The sequence below is a fragment of the Malaclemys terrapin genome, chromosome 5, assembly GCF_027887155.1.
Source record: "Malaclemys terrapin pileata isolate rMalTer1 chromosome 5, rMalTer1.hap1, whole genome shotgun sequence".
Classification (NCBI taxonomy): domain Eukaryota; kingdom Metazoa; phylum Chordata; order Testudines; family Emydidae; genus Malaclemys; species Malaclemys terrapin.
Window position 1 is genome coordinate 24,867,244 of NC_071509.1, and position 16,002 is coordinate 24,883,245.

At 41.3% G+C, this 16,002-nt stretch overlaps 1 protein-coding gene across 5 annotated transcripts in view; it reads right to left on the reverse strand.

Moving 5' to 3' along the window:
* Window positions 1-7,921: 7,921 nt before the first annotated feature.
* The window catches only part of KIAA0232 (KIAA0232 ortholog), a 111,880-nt gene continuing 103,799 nt past the window's right edge, over window positions 7,922-16,002 (reverse strand). For all 5 annotated transcript variants that reach the window (XM_054029030.1, XM_054029034.1, XM_054029035.1 and 2 more), the window contains 3 exons: window positions 11,731-11,839; window positions 11,237-11,334; window positions 7,922-10,585 (listed from right to left, as the gene is read on the reverse strand). In XM_054029030.1, the coding sequence (XP_053885005.1) occupies window positions 10,406-10,585; window positions 11,237-11,334; window positions 11,731-11,839 (387 nt within the window). In that variant the 3' untranslated portion in view covers window positions 7,922-10,405. The remainder of the gene's footprint in view (window positions 10,586-11,236; window positions 11,335-11,730; window positions 11,840-16,002) is intronic.

Sequence of the window (16,002 nt, forward strand, 5' to 3'; positions counted from 1 at the left end):
ATGTGGTGTACCTCATCCAATGCAGTAAATGCCCCAGTAACAGCTATGTGGGTGAAACCAGACAATCACTACAATATTGAATAAACTTCCACAGAAAAATGACAAAAGAGAAAAAAACACATCACTGTGGGCAAACAAAAACTTTCCACAAAACCATTAGTCCACATCTGACCTCTCAGTACTCGTCCTCAAAGGAAACTAGCACCACACCTTCAAAAGATGAACTTGGGAGCTTAAATTCATAATTTTGCTAGACACTAAAAATCATGGTCTTAATAAAGACATTGAATTTATGGCTTATTACAACAATCTGTAACCCACTTTTTTGTCCTGTGATTGGAGAGATGTTAATGGGCCACTTCACCTTGAATGGTCTCTCCTTGTATTTAGTTGTGACACTCTGAGTACTTTTCCCAGACCTGAAGAGGAACTTTGGGCTTGTCTTCACGTACAGCACTACAGTGGCACAGCTGTAGCACTTTAGTGACAACACTACTATGCTATTACTATGGATTTTTCATATCCCTGAGTGACGTAGTTATATCGATATAGGTCTGTAGTGTAGACCTGGCCTTTATGTAGCTGGAAAGCTTCTCTTTCCCCAACAGAAGTTGGTCCAATAAAATATATTACTTTTCCCACCTTGTCTCTCAGAGAACCATGAGACATGCATCAACAACTTTCAGAGACTTCTGAAGTGGGCTGCATTTCAATACAGTCCTCTATCAGTTACTTTTCTAATCTGCACATCAGTTGTTTTTCTACTATAAATTGGAAGTCAATTTTGACAAGCCACTTTTTTTTTTTTGGTTAAATTAATGTTATTTCATTGATGATTTAACAACTCATAGGGTCATGAAAAATTTGAGCACTGTCATTAACTGACCAGTACCTTCTGGTGTAATTTTTCATGATTGTCATTTAAAGTAGGTTGAGCCCTTATGTTCAGCAGGAGAGGAAGAAGTATGTTGCATTCCTATGTAACAAATGGATAATCTCTGTTATCTTCAGTTATGCTGAGGGACAGGATAATTCACTGTTGAAGACACATGCCAGGAGAGAGAGAGAGAGAAATGGCTAATGAACAAGATGACAGAGTAAAAAGGGAACCATGAGTGGACTTGATTTGTACCATTGAGTTCTAGCACTGAGCAATAAGATGATTCAATCAGAAAATATGCATATCACACAAGTGAGTGTTGTGGTCTGCAACATATAGGCAAAATTCTGGATCTCTCTGTTTGACCTCAATTAATTCTGCTTTTTGTAGAGTTAGTTTTTGCCTGTGTTCTGGCCAGGTGTGGTCATCAATACAGCTCCCACACAGCCACCACCTGCGTGGATTATCCCTTACAGAAGTATCCTTCTGTGAATCAGTGTCTGAGAAGTGTCAACATCACAGGTTTGGGTGAACCAGGTCAGGTGACAGAAGTGCCTTTTAGTGTCCCCTGCACCCCCCAATCTGTCTGCCTCATTCCTACACATGTAGCAGGCCAGCCAAACTGTAACTTTTTACATGCAGCAGGATGGGCTAAGTGAAATCAGCCACATACCAACATTATTGTTAACACCTAGATTATCATTGGCAAAGGTGAGGGGGAGCACCTTAGCCAGTGCCAGGGGGACCCTAATTTTGTTTTTCTTTTTAACCACATACGGTGGCAAGGTAAATGAGGGACAGGAAAAAGGGGGAAGACTCTTAGATGGAATAAGATATCGTAGCACTTTCAAATATCCCCTGGACAGATGATAGTCTTATCATAACACACATGCCCAGCAGTTCCACCGTGAAATCCATGTAATCAAAATCACCCAGTGTTCAGCATATTCAACAAGCCACTAAAGCAATGCTTTTTCCAGGTGTAATATGTTCCAGTGTGTTAGAAAGTGCTCAGAACTTGAAAAACAAGTTCTACTGAGTTGTAACAAACTAACTTCGAATGATTTTTAAAAGAAGCAAGAAATTCCAGTGGTTAGAGCAGAAGATTGGGACTCAGGATAGTTTCTGTTCCTAGCCCGGCCATTGTTTTGTTTTGTGAGTGGAGACAAAACATGTCTTCTCCCTGTGCTACAGTTTCCTCTTCTTGGGGATGTTAGAGGGCTTATTCCTTCACCCACTCACTTCCCTGGTCCTTCTCGCATGAACAGAGAGCAACAATACCCGAAGTCCAAAGGTGCAAACAATTTGATGTTTATTGGGGTGAACTTCCAGCAAGCATGATTCCAGTTTCCTTCCTTAGGGTCTCCCTTCCCAGCTCTGACACCACATAGCCTTGCCTGTGTCCCTGTTCCCATTTCCCCCCTTAGCAAAACATGATTCTAATTCCCCCACCCCCATTCCCTGTTCCCATTCTCCTCCCCCACTTACTTCCTGATTGACTGCAGCCTATATAGTAAAACTTGAGTTCTGCTTAACTATACCTTAATCAATCATTTTACTGAAATTTAACTAACCAATCCTAACACATTGTAATATAATTATTTAACCAATTATGTTCCACCACCTTAATTGGTTTACACCCAACAAAATTAATTATACAGCAGACAGAAACAATCAGAGTACCAGACAGAGATTATACAGACAAACAATAGGGAAGTGGAGACTACAGTGATTGAACAATACAGAAATGAGGATTTCATATCCCAGCTATTGATAAGTGAGTTCTTGCCAGACAGGATGCTATCTGAGGCCTTGGCTACACTTGCGAGTTACAGCGCAATAAAGCCTCCCCCAGTGCTGTAACTCACTCCCTGTCCACACTGGCAGGGCACTTACAGCGCTGTATCTCCGTGTCTACAGTGCTGCAGGTACTCCACCTCCTCAAAAGGATTAACAGTTGTTGCAGAGTGGCTGAGACGCTGGTGCTCCAGTGTAAATGGGGAGTAACCTTATTGCGCAGTGATTGACCTCCAGAAACTTCCCATAATCCTTTTAAGTGAAGGTTCCTCTCCTTGCTTTGTTGTGATGCCTCTCTTTGTTTTGTTGTGAACTCCGGACGCTCAGGGAGCTGCTTATCAAAAAAACAAACAGCTACTGTTTGCTGTGAATGAGTAGAGGCAGGCAGGGGGGCTCCCTTTGGAAGCCCACAGCTAATGTTTGCTTGAAGAGAGAGGCGTTGCGCGGGGTGGGGGAGTCGTTTCCGCAACCGACTGCTTATCTGGCCTGTGAGAAAAAAACAAACAGCTGCTGTTTGTTTTCAGTGAGTGAGAGAGGGGTGGGGGGGGTCGGAATTTGCAAGGCAGGGTGCTGACAGTGTCGGCACTCCAAAAACCCACTCTCTCTCTCCCCCTGCGCTCCCTGGCACACTCCACCCCACCCGCCCCTTTTGAAAAGCACATTGCAGCCACTTGAATGCTGGGATAGCTGCCAGAATGCACCGCTCCCAATGCCGCTGCAAATGTGGCCACGATAGTGCGCTGTGAGCTATCAGTGTGGACAGACTGCAGCGCTTTCCCTACTCAGCTGTACGAAGACAGGTTTAACTTACAGCGCTGTACAGCTGCAATTGTAGCCATACCCAAACTAAGTTTCCTTTTACATCTTCTAGGCTCTTCCCTTTCTCTGGGGGTGATAGATCGGATCACCTTTCTAACAGCCCCAGATTGCCTTATTTCAATGTGACTAGTTTGGAATGTGAGGATGTGACCGTTCGCTTCCCAGCTTATGGCTGGCCTCTGCTGTTTAGCCTAATAACAGGGACTCAGACTGTCACAGTAAGAGAAGGCCCTTACACCGGCAGACAGTGATTTTGATTCTCTCTTTTATACCTCTGTAACTAGCTAAGTGATAAGAATACACCTAAATTCTTAAAGTATAGGCCTTTGCAGACAGGCCTGAATATCTATATCCTAACAGGGGATACTAGTGGGACAGTGGGAGACCAGTTACCGGCTCATGCCAATGCTCCTAAACCTCATTCAACACTGACAAATGCATAGCTGGAAACCCGTCTAGCTAACCTGTGTGCTAGCATTGTTAAAATAGATGTTAAGTTGATAATGTGTTTAGGCTTTATGAAATGCTTGTAGGATGCTAAATGTATTAATCTAATAATATCTGTAAAGTATGTTATAAGGCTGTGGTTCTTAGAGGTCTTCCAGGGCATACAACAGGCTACATAAAAAGCACTAGTGAAGTCAGTAAAAACTAAAATTTCATACAATGACTTGTTTATACTGCTGTCTATACACTGATATGTAAGTACAGTATTTATATTCCAATTGATTTATAATTATATAGTAAAAATGAAAAACCAATTTTTCAGTGTGCTGTGAGACTTCTGTATTTTTGTCTGATTTTGAGTACTGTACTAAGTAGTTTTTAAGTGAGGTGAAACTTGGGGTACGCAAGACAAACCAGACTCCTGAAAGGGGTACAGTAGTCTGGAAAGGTTGAGAGCCACTTTTATAAGGTAATTGTTTGTTATCTCCTGCCCAACAAAACAAGGTCTATAAACACCAGACAAGCTCGTGTGGAACATCAGTGGACAAAAGACTTTGTTCATCGCGCCCCTCCCCCCCCCCCCCCCCCCCCCCAATGCCTTTGGAGACCGGCACAAAACTTCTCCCATCAGCTTGAGCTCTGGGGCAGAGGGATAAAAATCTGTGTTTAAAAAAAAAAAAAAAAAAAAAAAAGATCACTATTAAATTGCTTGGAATTTGGAGAAGGCAGTATTTCTAAGCAGAAGAAAGAGATCCACAAGCTGCTTAGCTTAGGTTAGCCCTAAAGGACATATAGTGTTTGCACATTATAACAGCTTCTATTATCTTTTGAAACCTAAGCAACTCATTTGTGTACGTTTACCCTGCTTTAACCTTGTAAACAGCATTTCTTTTTCTTAGGTAATAAATCTGTATTAAATATAGGATTGGCTACAAGCATTGTCTTTGGTGAGAGATCTAAGGTACAATTGACCTAAGTGACTGGGAGTAACCAGAATATTGTTGTGATTTTTGGTGTAAGGGACCATCTATCCCAAAGGCAAGCTTGTTTAGGTGGCAAGATAGACCAGAGTACCCAAGGGGACTGTCTGTGACTCCATGTTAAGGCTGTTGTAGTACTTGAGGAGTTCACACTTGATACTTCATTGATGAAATTAAGTATAGAGAAAAACATTTTTTTGGGGGGGGTTGTGCCTTATTTCTTAACAGTCTGCCCTGAGGATGTTGCTCATGGTTGTGAGCCACTCTAGACAGCTTGAAAACTACTACTTATTTCATAGGTGGGATAGGCTCTCTATCACTACTGTGGGTCTCTCTGCCTACCCTTCCCCCTGGGTCTCTGAGGTTCCTTTTGCAGTCTTTTTCCTCCTTCCTTTATCTCTGAAGGGTTGAAGGTAGAATGAACTGTATTCAGTCTCCAATGCACACAGCGCCCTCTGCAGAGAAGAGCAGGAAGTGATGCAATATCAGTTACTTCTGCCTCTACAACTTGTTCTAAATTGGGATGAGCTTTGCCAGTGACCTCAGGGATGAGAGGAAACAAAGTAGGCTGTGGGGAGGACAGCCAGGAGAGTGAGCTGCTCCCTAGCTGGCTTTCTAGCAAATGAAAGAGCTGAGCACTCCTAGCTCTTTGTTCACCCAGCAAGTAGCAAGTGGGTTGCCCAACTGGCACGTGCCTTAGACCTACGCTCCTGCTCAGTAGGCAGAGATAATATCCTTACTCTTTGTAAAGCAGTTTGAGATTTTCAGTGTCTCATACATACAAATTATGAATTATACTAACGGGGTACACAGATGTCTTCCTGGGATTACATCAACTCTTCTAGACATTTGTATAGTTTAATCACAGGCTACATAAAAAGCACTAGCAAAGTCTGTACAAACTAAAATTTCATACAATGACTTGTTTATATTGCTCTATATACTATACACCGAAATGGAAGTACAATATTTATATTCCAGTTGATTTATTTTATGACATGGTAAAAATGAGACAGGAAGCAATTTTTCAGTAATAGCGTGTTGTGACACTGCTGTATTTTGTCTGATTTTGTAAGCAAGTAGTTTTTAAGTGAGGTGAAACTTGGGGTAGGCAAGACAAAAATCAGACTCCTGAAGTAGTCTGGAAAGGTTGCGACAAACGTAAACAAGCTAAAGACATCCAAAAGCTGGAGGGAAGGGAGCCCGCAATGGTCAAACTCATTCACTGGAGTTTGCTTTTAAGGATCACTGCTTGTACGGTGGGGCTGATTTGGTCCCATGGATCAAAAGGTACTTTCCTATTGACAAAGGCATTTGGTATAAAGATTATACTGGAGAATAATTTCTCTGACATTTCCAAAGGGAGGAAAGAATTTCACACAATTCTTAAGAGCAACTAACAGTTAAGCATCAGCACAGTTGTTTACTGAAAAAAGTCTTATTTGCAGCTAAAGACTATTACAGCTGATGGGAGTGCACATTAAAGTCAGTTATAACCAGATGGACCTGACTTGGCACTAAAATGACTAATAGAACTTGCTGTCCATGCAAAATAGAGGTGTTGCTTGTATCACATATTGGAAGGGGAAGTTGACTGTTCGACAAATCTGTAGTAACCATTCAAATATAATGATCAAAAGGCCTGGTTGACCAATTTAATCCGTTTAACAAAAGTCCTCTATAATCTCAAAAAGAAAATGAACTATTTTTCTAGAACAATTGATGTCTGAAATTATTAGGATTAGAATTTCAATTTGGAAATTACTGCAACCTTTGAAATTAGAGGTAAATGTTGCTAGATGTGTGCAAGGATTTAGCTATATACTGGGCATTGACTTTAGTGGACCTTCATACAGATGAATCTGTGGGAATTGTTTGGAACTCTTTCTCTGAAGTATATGTATTTCCAGTACACAACCTATTGATTTGTGGCCACCGTATATTACACCAGGACCATCCTTCCAAGAAGTGAAATTTAAGAGCCGAGTTACAATTGTTTTCATTTCTATAGATTTAAGTAATTGAGAAAAATGACCAAGACTCTGGAACTCTGCAAAACAGGTACCTCATTTAAATATTTTTCTCTAAGAAATTTTGTACAGATGTGTCACATACCTAAGTGTGTATTTTTGTACTGTTTCCACACTGTCTAGTCCATGAAAGTCAGACTCATTCTGTGTGGAGGGCCAAGTTACACTTTTCATTATGCTGTGTGTGAGAGAGCTGCAAACTTAGGGCATATAATACCCATGATCTACAGAAGATTTCTTACTGAAATCAGTGAAAATGAAGCCATTTAGTTTAGATGTCTAACTATGGATATATAGGGAATTTAGGTATCAATTAAAAAAAAATCCTAGCTATGCAGTTCAAGATGACACAAAAGAGAAGTTTCTACTTCACTTTCAGGCACTTGGTTAAGATTAGTGGTTTTCAAAAAACAAGAATCATATTCACAATAGTTCTACAAATCAAATATATTCTGAATCTGAATGGCTGAGTTTAGGTTGGGGGAAGAAACAAAGTGTTGTCTTTCATCCACCAGTGCTATGTAAAAAATTCTCTCTCAATCTCACTGATCAGGGAGGTTAGATTAGTGTTTCCCAGTTGATTATTCTTATTAATTCTCTTTGTAGTGATCCAGTATCTCCTCTCAACAACAGGTTTCTGACTCTTTTAAACCTAAGGGTATGAAGTTTTCTACATCAGTAATTAGACAGGAATTCTGATGGGTGCTCACCTCTTCTCAAATGTTTTTTTTCCTGAGAGAAGTTCAAGGGTCCAAAGATTTTAATGACACATGCAGTGCATATTTGTCTCAATTAGACTAAAACACCAGGAAAGAGCAGACATATAGCAATGGAAAGAGGAGTCATGTTAGATATCTGCACTCTGTATCCTCTACCTCAAAATATTTAATTACTAAGTGTTGTATGTTCAAATTTGAATGAGAATTATATATCTTAACTAAAGCAAAAAGAACACACAGGCCATCCGATTGTCCTTTTATATTTTTATTTGGTGTTAAGTAACCCCACAAGAAAACAAAATCAGTTACTCTGGTGTACATGAAATCAGAACAAATACAACCACTTGAAGCAAAACAGTAGAAACAAATTTCAGCCCAGGAATGGAAAACTGATATTTCAGTGCTATGGATATGCAATGCGCTTCATACCACAGTGCAGTTCAGCGTTTGCCAACCTTTAATGCTTTTTTGTGTCTCTATCCATACAGAAAAACTAAAAACCACACCTCAACTCTCTCACTGAAAGCTTCAGAGCTTTAGCCATTAAACTATGAAAACAAGTACAGACAATTTGTTATTGCCCAAGCTCATTTATATATCATTTTATTTTCCCCCAAAAGTGCTGGAATATTACACCACAATGTAAGGTCAACACCTTTGTTGTTTTTGAGCCCTTTCTTACTAAAAAAAGCAGCTCTATCCAAAATAAACTGAGCTAAAGATTGTGTTTGAAATATGTCCATTTGGTCATATTTTATTCTAGAATGAAGCTCTATTCCATTCTTCCTTGTAGTGATTTGAGGAATTTACATGTTACGTTCATTTTACTTTCACGTTTACAGATAAATAGTTTTCAGTGCAGGTGCTACACAACCTCTTAAGGAAGCTCCAGAAGAAAGTAAAATACATAAAAACCTATCCAAAATCTGCAAATAAATAAAAATTAAAAAAAAATTTAAAGTGTCAAAAGATTTGTTGTATGAATATAAACCCTAAGATAATGTAGTTTAATAGCAGGATCAGAAAAAATTTCCTGGTAAGAACAAACAAAGCCAATTAAGTAAGGGTTTCATCGAAAAGGATACATGCAGCCTTGCATGGCTTTATAACCACAGATCTTAATTCTTGTACTATCAATTAAGAAAAGGCAACAAAACCCAGTTATTCAATTCACTTTCCTGCCACAGAACATATTTCAAAGCCAGTTCAGATCATATTTCAAATAGCTATAATTCTTAGGAGTTTTTATTGCCTGTCAAAATTAACGGTTAAGCTTTTTCAAGTCAGTACTAGACTGTCTTCACTTCCTGCTGTTATAGACATGCTGCTATTGTATAGATTAGTTTTTTAAAAACTTAGTTGGTAAAAACTTAGGATGTTTAGTTTTGCAAATATTGCTCCTCCTGTCTTATAAATTTTGCATAATGTGTTAAAAAGCACAAGGAGCTGATAGTCTTGTACAGATGCAACTTGATGATGTATTGACTTTCTAGGTTAACAAAATAAAATTTAAAAGCAAGTCACATAAAGCAACAATCACTACTGCAATCACACATGTATGTTGTAAGTCATCACTTCCCGCCCTCCCCACCCTCCCACCCACCACACACATAACTTGCCCCTAACATTCTCTCAGGAACACAAAATGAACTACGAGATTTACTAAATTACAGCCACAACAGCAGCTAACTGCAGCAGCCACAGGATTTCTTTCAAGTGAAGCACTGACCTTTTGCATATAAAACACTGAACATTCTGAGCATTTTAGATAGTTTTAGTCATCAGGCTCCAATTCAATATAGGATGCATTTGCAGGTTACATGAATGCAATCATTTGCAACAAGACAAAATCCTTATTACTTGTTACAAAGTTTACAACAATCCCCACATAATCCCAGAGATTTGGGGGTTCTTTTGGTGTGTGTGTGTGGTTTTTTTTGTTTTTTTTTATTAAATACATCTACCTTATAACGGCAGGTCACTAAAAAAGGACAAAAAAAAAAAAAAAAAAAAACCCGAAAGAAAACTCACATTGCCTCCATACTTACAAAAATCCTTGGCTTCTCCAGTTAGCAAGAAGACTACAAACCATAGCATTTTCAGTGTTGGTTTGCGGGATGGGGGGAGGGAGGGGAAAATCATAGGATAGAAAACACAGTTTCTGTAAGTCTCTAAAGCACAACCCTGTTGTTCCTACTTCAAAGTTATGAGATTTACTGAATGAAGACTGGACAAGTCATTCATGCTTTTCTCCTGCATTCAGAAAGGCACTGATAGATTACAGTGTTTAGTATTTATCTCCCAGTTCTCAAAGAACAAATCCTAAATGTGCCAAAAGCTGAAGTCTGAATAGCAGAAGTAGTTTTAGACACTGCAATGCTAATAAGATAGTAATAGTGGTAAGGCTACAGTTACAAATGACAATAACTGCAGTTAAGATGCAAAAAAGCAGTGGTACCACTAAGACAAGCACATGCACATCCATTCTTGATTTGACAACACAATCTAGTCTAGTTCAAATAGCCAAGAATTTAACAGTTTGGAGAAAGTAAAATATTCAACAGGACAGTTATGTCCCTAACTATAAAATAAGCAAGAAGAGAAAGATAAATACATATCTGAATCCATTAACTGAAGAGGAAACGCAAGTTGTTGTTTTAGAGCTACAGACCCTCAGGAAGGACAGTTTTCCATCTCATGTTACTTTTAAATCATTTGTTGTATTCTGGAGTTTTATAGGTGAGTTCGAGAAAAAAGCTCCTCCTCACAAGGATCAGCCCATTCACTTCCACCTTCTGAAGCTGTCTCTTCAGAGCTGGAGCTATCACTGGAGTATATTTTCTTCCTGAAGCCATTTGGTTTTGCTCCAGAATTTCTACCATCTGTACACCTTGCTTCATGAACAGAAGAAACCTAAGAATTTAAATTGACAGTTTATTTGGTACAGTGGAAAACAGAACATATTTGTCTATTTATAAGCTGGCAGATTTTATAGTTATTTATTTTTTGGGTTGGGGCAAGATGCCACAGTAATTCAGAGTTACAGTTCTCACTTCACCTCTCTAACTTAGACATGAATAGCGAGGGTTGGGCTGTGATGACAAGTGCACATTCAGGACAGCATTTTTTTCACCCATCCTTTCGTTCAAAGTCTTCCATTTCTGACTCTCTTGCCAATTTCTGAACCACATTTGTAATTCTGAGTACATTACTATCACTGCTAACTGGAGAGTAACTCTCCAAGTCATTCCCAAATCTTAACAACTGGCTCTATGTGGTTTACAGGAGCACACTGTCCCACCCTAGTTACTGAAAGTAAGCTCTGTAAAGAAAAAATACAGCACTCTTCCAGCACATCTGACCAATCAATTCACAGTAATCCCAGAGGGCTTACATTCCATCCTCTTGGCCAAAAGACAGGTAAGTATGGTGAGGGGTTTGCGAAAAATGAGAGGACAAGAAAGTGGCTTCAAAATGAAAATGTGGAGAAAATCAGAATTTGTAGTCTTGAATATAACTGGGGCCAGCCACAAAGACTGTGATGACAGAGGATAAATCACTCACCATATTAAAATCTAAAAGATGTTCTTCATTGTTGGGAACTTCCTTTACATCTGGGTATTCTCCTACACCATTCTCTCCCTTGGCATTTGTGTAACATTCTTGAGGTGTTTTTGTTTCAGAGTGGAGGAGACAAAAAAAAGAAGAGGAAAATCTCATTAAGAAACAAGGTTATCTACATTTCACTAAAATGTATAACAACATTTAATACATTTTCTTCAGATTTATCTTAGGGTAAATTAGGTCGATTTTATAGAAGTTGATTTTTAGAAATCGATTTTATACAGTCAATTGGGTATGTCCATACTAAGCGCATTAAGTCGGTGGAGTGCGTCCTCACTATCGTGGCTAGCATCGACTTACGCAGCGGTGCACTGCGGTGAATCCCACAGTTCCCGCAGTCTGGGAATTATATATATAGCTGGTAGTTCTATTTCTGGTTATCTGTAAAGTGAGCAATTTTAATACAGTTAGTTCAATAACGGATGTCTTCTTACCGTCACACTGTGATGCAGGAAAGAGGGGAGAATAGAGTGCCTTTTCCCACCAGGACTGCTTTTCCTGGCTGCCACTCCTTGTTTGCAGATCAGCGTTCAATATAGGAAACTGTTTAGACAATAATCATACATTAGTATCCCATAAATAACAATGCACTCTGACACCCAAGGGCAAAGGGTCTCTCTTGAAAACAATCTGGCAAGCCATGGAAATAACATGGTACAATTTCTAATTATACTGGAAAAGGGTTCTTAGGGTACATTTACACTACAGCACTTACAGTGCTTGTGGTGGAGATGCGCTAAGCCCACAGGAGACAGCTCTTCTGGTGCCTTAACTCCTGCCTCTGAGAGATGGTAACTATGTCAGTGGGAGAAGCTCTGTTACAGACATACCACGTCTACACAGGTAATTGATGTCACTCAGTTGTGTGGATTATTCACACCCCTGAGCGATGCAAGTTATACCCAAGTAACCTGTAGTGTTGACAAGATCTTAGCCTCCTAATGTTTGCTCTCTATTACCCTCTGAAAGTGGATGTAGCAATAGTGCTATCAATTGAATACATTGAAGGAAATCTAGATTGTTAAGGAGTTAATTAGAGACAGTTTGGTTATAAAACAATGACTCCATCTTTCTTTTAAAAAAAATCAGTTATATCATGTTTTAAAAAATCCTTATCCATTAATAAAATGTCACAAATTTTATTTTTGAATTCTAATGTTTCATTTATGTTTGTCACAGACTAGTTCCTACAACATGAATGCACATGACCGAGATACTGAAAGCTTGCCACAGTAGGCATGACTGTGCAATTCTGTAATCAGATGTGTGGTAACAACATTTGTATTTTGTGCCAGCTTGTGAATCTTATGTAATGCCTTTTAAAGAAGTTAGCCTGTGTGTTTTTTATATGAGCCACATTGCAAACGTCAACACTGGCTCAATGTCCAGCTTCCGCTTTTATGTAAAGCTGAAGATCATGAAATAGGGAAAAAATTCACTAACATGAACAAGTTGCTCTGTTCATCCTTTAGCTGAAAAAAAGGTAATAACAATAAGTGGTAATTACAAATTTGGAGCCTAATCCTGAAAAAAGCAGTTACCTACCTCTAACTGTTGTTCTTTGAGATGTGTTGCTCATGTCCATTCCATGTCAGGTGTCTGTGCTCGCCACATGCACGAAGGGCCGGCTCTTGCGCCCTCTGGAGTCACACACATATGTGCTGATATAAGGGGCCCTTCAGTTCTCCCCTTCAGTTCCTTCTTGTCAGAATTCTGACGAAGGGGAAGAAGGGTGGGTCAAGGAAAGGATATGAGCAACACATCTCAAAGAACAGTTACAAGATGTAGGTAACCATTTTTGATTCAAGTGCTTGCACATGTCCAGTCCACATCAGGTGACTCGCAAGCGGTGTCTCTGGAGGTGAGCCGGAAATTCATGGATGGGTCGATTGTAACACCACTCTGCTGAAGCCAGAGTCATCTCAGGTCTTTTGCGTGATGGCATGGTGGGTCGTGAAAGTATGGACAGCTGACCATGTCGCAGCCTTGCAGATGTCCTGGATTGGAACATGAGCCAGGAATGCTGCTGACGAAGCCTCTGCTCTTGTTGAATGAGCTGTCAGTATTGGCGAAGGTGTGACCTTTGCCTGCTCATGGGTGGTGATCCAGGACAAAATACTCTGAGATGACACTAGGAGTCCCTTCATCCTGTCAGCCTCTGCAATGAAAAGCTGAGATGAGCTACGGAAGGGCTTGGTTCGCTCAAGGTAGAAAGCCAGGGCACGTCCGACATCCAGAGCGTGCAGATGCCTCTCCTCGGCAGTCTATGGCTTTGGGAAGAACACTGGCAGGAGGATATCCCGATTGACATGAAACTGCAATACTACCTTTGGCATGAAGGCTGGGTGGAGGCGCAGCTGAACCATGTCCTTACAGAATATTGTGTAAGGGGGTTCTGAGGTTAAAGACTTGATCTCAGAGACCCATCTCGCAGAAGTGATCTCAACAAGGAAAGCGACCTTCCACGATAGATCCAGAAGTGAGCAGGATGCCAATGGCTTGAAAGGAGGCCCAGTAAGCCTAGATAGCACTAAACTGAGGTCTCATGGGGGGGGACCAGGTCATGGACCAGTGGAATCTTTCCAGGCCCTTGAGAAATCTGATTGTCATTGCATGCAAGAAAACTGATCTGCTCTGGATGTGAGAGTGGAAGGCTGATATGGCTGCCAGGTGTACCCTGATCGATGAGAGTGCCAAACCTTGGTGCTTTAGATGGAACAGATATTCTAGGATGGATTGTAAAGATGACTGAAATGGTGAGAGGTTCCATTCAGATACCCAGCAGGTGAAGCACTTCTACTTAGCCAGGTAAGTAGCCCTGGTAGAGGGTTTTCTGCTTTCTAAAAACACGTTGGACCTGTCTGGAGCAAGCCTGCTCCTCAAGGCTTAGCCATGCAGCATCCATGCTGTCAGGTGCAGAGAGGCAAGGTTCGGATGCAGCAGTGGTCCGTGGTCCTGCGAGAGCAGGTTTGGGCAGTTTGGAAGCGTCCACAAGCATGCCAAGCCAGTGTTGGTGAGGCCATGCTGGAGCTATCATGATGACTTATGGCCCTGTCCCTCTTGATCTTCATAAGAACCTTTTGATGAGAGGCATTGGTGGAAAGGCATACATCAGGTTGCATACCCGTAACAGGAGAAAGGGATGCGAAAGAGAGCCCTTGTTGAGGCTAGGCAAAGAACAAAACCAATGACATTTTCTGTTTTGTTTGGTAGTGAATAGGTCCACCTAGGGAGTTCCCCACTTCTGGAAGATGTTCCAGTGACATCCAGGTTGAGGGACCACTCGTGGCATGAGGAAGAGGAGGACCAGCTGAGGCAACCTGCTAAAGTGTTCAAGACCCCCAGGAGATGCGAGGCTTCTAGATGGATATCATGTTGGATACAGAACGAAGGGCTTCTTGGCAGAGAGCTGATGACTGTGCTCCCCCTTGCTTGTTGACATAGAACATTGATGCTGTGTTGTCCACCAAGAGCTGCACTACTTTGCCGGATAGTTGAGGAAAGAACACTTCACAAGACAGATGGGTGGCTCTGAGTTCTCTCATGTTGATATGTAACAACAGCTCCTCTTGAGGCCACAGGCCCTGGGTCCTGAGCGTACTGAGGTGGGCTGCCCACCACAAGTCCAAAGCATCCGACACCAGGGACATGGAGTTGCAAATGGAACCCCTTCTGTCACATGGTGTGGGTTCGACCACTATGCTAGGGAGGTAAGAATTTGCAGTGGTATGGTGAGGACCATGTCCAAGTGATGTTTGGCTGCAGGGTATACTGATGCCAACCACATCTGTGGGGGTGGGGGGGTCTAAGACGTAGCCTTGCATGCTGTATTACATAGGTGCACCCTGCCATGTGCCCTAGCAGTCTGAAGCATACTTTGGCTGTGGTGAGTCGTGACTTGGACAATCAGATCTGACATCGCCAAGAATCTGGCTTCTGGTAGGAAAGCTCTGGCTTGGGTAGAGTCAAGGACTCCTTCAATAAACTCCATTCTTTGTACTGGGACTACTGTTGATTTTTGTTCATTTATCAACAGGCCCGGAACTTGGCAGGTGGCTCATACTACTATGACGCCATGTTGGACTTGTGGCCTCGAGTGACCCTTGATGAGCCAATCGTCAAGGTACAGGTAGAGCTGAATAATCTGATGTCTGAGGTAGGTTGCAACTACTACCATATATTTTGTAAAAACACTCTTGGTGCTGTTGCTAGACCAAACAGGAGCACTGCAAACTGGTAGCAAGTCCTTCCAACCACAAACCGTAGAAACCTTCTGTGGCCACGGAACATAGAAAGAGTGGAAGTATGCGTCCTTTAAGTCGAGGGCGGCGTACCAGTTTCCAGGGAAGGGATAATGGAGGCCAGAGAGACCATGTGGAACTTCAACTTCTTGAGATATTCGTTCAGGCCTTGTAGGCCCAAGATGGGTCGTAGACCCTCTTTGGCCTTCGGTATCAGGAAGTAGCAGGAGTAAAAGCCTTTCCCTCTCAGTTCTTTGGGAACCCCCACCCATAGGAGGGCTTGCACCTCCTAGACAAGCAGTTGCTCGTGAGAAGAGTCCCTGAAGAGGGATGGAGATATGGGGTGGGAAGGAGGAATGGAAATAAATTGGAGGGTATACCCCCCACTGCTACAGTGCTGAGCACCCACTGGTCTGATATTATAATAGTCCAAGCAGGGAGGGAGGGTAATAGGCAGTCTGAAAA